Source organism: Oncorhynchus mykiss, chromosome 26, assembly GCF_013265735.2.
Source record: "Oncorhynchus mykiss isolate Arlee chromosome 26, USDA_OmykA_1.1, whole genome shotgun sequence".
In the NCBI taxonomy this organism is placed as follows: domain Eukaryota; kingdom Metazoa; phylum Chordata; class Actinopteri; order Salmoniformes; family Salmonidae; genus Oncorhynchus; species Oncorhynchus mykiss.
The window spans coordinates 44,094,388-44,096,887 of record NC_048590.1 but is presented as its reverse complement, the minus strand read 5'-3'; the positions used below and the strand labels follow the sequence as shown (position 1 = coordinate 44,096,887).

Sequence of the window (2,500 nt, the reverse complement as noted above, 5' to 3'; positions counted from 1 at the left end):
GCTAAGGAATAAGTTTCACACATCCCCATGTCCTACACATGCATTATAGGTAGCAAAGCTACAAGACAGCAAAATGGAACTGCTGACTACTGATGTCCCCCAAGGCTGGGTGGTAGGCCGTCTCCTCTTCTCTCTATACACCAAGTCACTCAGTTTGTTTCAGTGGCTGGGAACTGCTCACTACTTATGTCCCCCAAGGCTCGGTGGTTGGCCCTCTCCTCTTCTCTCTGTACACCAAGTCACTCAGTTTGTTTCAGTGGCTGGGAACGGATTCCTTTTCCTTTTTTCTAAATGACCAGCTAGAACGTTGACGATGACTTTTGTTCTAATGTCAGTTCTCTGACTGTTCCTGGTGGAATCCTAATGCATAATGTAGATGGAATGTCCTGGTGTGAATATCACACAGACTCTCTTCAGACACCTAGCACGCCACACGCACACACAAACACACACACACATACATCTGTCCCCTGACACTCGTGTCAGTGTGTCCTCACAAGAGTGAGGCATGATGGGATTGCTACTGTAATTACCCATCCTGCCTCTGGGTTTTTCCGACAGCCCGTCACTCCTTATGTCAACATCATTACCAGGGCTAGCTGGAAGTGTGTGTGTGTGTGTGTGTGTGTGTGTGTGTGTGTGTGTGTGTGTGTGTGTGTGTGTGTGTGTGTGTGTGTGTGTGTGTGTGTGTGTGTGTGTGTGTGTGTGTGTGTGTGTGTGTGTGTGTGTGTGTGTGTGTGTGTGCACGTGTCTGTGTGTGTGTGTGTGTGTGTGTGTGTGTGTGTGCGTGCGTGCACGTGTCTGTGTGTGTCTAATGTCAATATCTCTCTCCCCTCTCCTCCATATTTTTCTTTACTTTCCATCTATCCTTGTCCTCTTGCATCCTCACACTTTCAATCTCCCTATTTCTTCCCCCCCTCTCCACTTTCTGTCTCTCCACCTCTTCTCTCCCTCCCTCCATCCATCTCTCCTCAGTCATCCCTGGAGTTTCATTGCGTTGAAAGGCAACTCGTCCTCTGCAGTGGAGGATCATGCTATCTATCAAGGTGAACCTCTCTCTCATCTCTCTCTCCTTTCTCTACCCTCTTCTCTCCTTATCTTTCCCTCAACCTCTCCCTTACAATATCTCTTTCTCTCCCTTTCACCCACCTCCCTCTCTCCCTTCACCTCTCTCAATCTCTTACTTTCTAGAGTATCTCTCCCCTTTCTCTCTCTCTCTCTCTCTCTCTCTCTCTCTTACTTTCTAGAATATATCTCCCCCTTCTCTCTCTCTCTCTCTTTCTTTCTAGAGTATTTCTCCCCTTCTCTCTCTCTCTCTTTCTTTCCAGAGTATATCTCCCCCTTCTCTCTCTCTCTTTCTTTCCAGATTAAATCTCCCCCTTCTCTCTCTCTCTCTCTCTCTTTCTTTCTAGAGTATTTCTCCCCTTCTCTCTCTCTCTCTCTCTCTCTCTCTCTCTTTCTTTCTAGAGTATTTATCCCCTTCTCTCTCTCTCTTTCTTTCTAGAGTATATCTCCCCCTTCTCTCTCTCTCTCTTTCTTTCTAGAGTATTTCTCCCCTTCTCTCTCTCTCTCTCTCTCTCTCTCTCTCTCTCTCTCTCTCCCTCTCTTTCGCTCTCTATTGTACTTGTATTTCTTAGTTTACATAGTGTTAAGATGTTATAAACCAAACACCTGTCTTGACAGACAGACAAACAGACAAACAGACAGATGAACAGACAGACCAACAGACCAACAGACAGATGAACAGACAGACAAACAGACAGATGAACAGACAGACAAACTGACAAACAGACAGATGAACAGACAGACGAACAGACAGATGAACAGACAGACGAACAGACAAACAGACAGATGAACAGACAGACGAACAGACCAACAGACAGATGAACAGACAGACAAACAGACAAACAGACAGATGAACAGACAGACCAACAGACCAACAGACAGATGAACAGACAGACAAACAGACAGATGAACAGACAGACAAACTGACAAACAGACAGATGAACAGACAGACGAACAGACCAACAGACAGATGAACAGACAGACGAACAGACGGACAGCCGGGCAGACGGACAGACAACAGACGGACAGCCGGACGGACGGACAGTTAGTGGGAGAGTGAAAGAAAGAAAACACAGACTGTTAAAGTATGCTGGGCATGTCCTCTACTTACTCTGCTGACTCGTGTGTATGTGTGTATGTGTATGTGTGTGTGTGTGTGTGTGTGTGTGTGTGTGTGTGTGAGAACAGGGACCAAAGCCTCCTCGGAGGCTCGTTGTTCACGCATGTTCCAGACAGAATACGGAGAGCACTTCACCATCACCACCTCCAGCCAATGGGTGCAAGGTAACACACACAAACACACACACACACACATACACATACACACATCATCATCTTGGCAACAGTGTGTAGGAATCCCATTGAAATGAGTGTGTGTGTCACAGAGGCAGAGTGGACTGAGTGGTTTGACAGAGATGATGAGAGAGGATCAGGA

The 2,500-nt window shown here is 46.6% G+C and overlaps 1 protein-coding gene across 9 annotated transcripts in view; it reads left to right on the top strand.

Moving 5' to 3' along the window:
• LOC110526709 (cell migration inducing hyaluronidase 1) overlaps positions 1-2,500 on the top strand; it is a 166,826-nt gene that overhangs the window by 86,961 nt on the left and 77,365 nt on the right. For all 9 annotated transcript variants that reach the window (XM_036963443.1, XM_036963445.1, XM_036963444.1 and 6 more), the window contains 3 exons: positions 976-1,046; positions 2,254-2,349; positions 2,451-2,500. The exon at positions 2,451-2,500 is cut by the window's right edge and continues 72 nt beyond it. In XM_036963443.1, coding sequence (XP_036819338.1) covers positions 976-1,046; positions 2,254-2,349; positions 2,451-2,500 — 217 coding nt within the window. The remainder of the gene's footprint in view (positions 1-975; positions 1,047-2,253; positions 2,350-2,450) is intronic.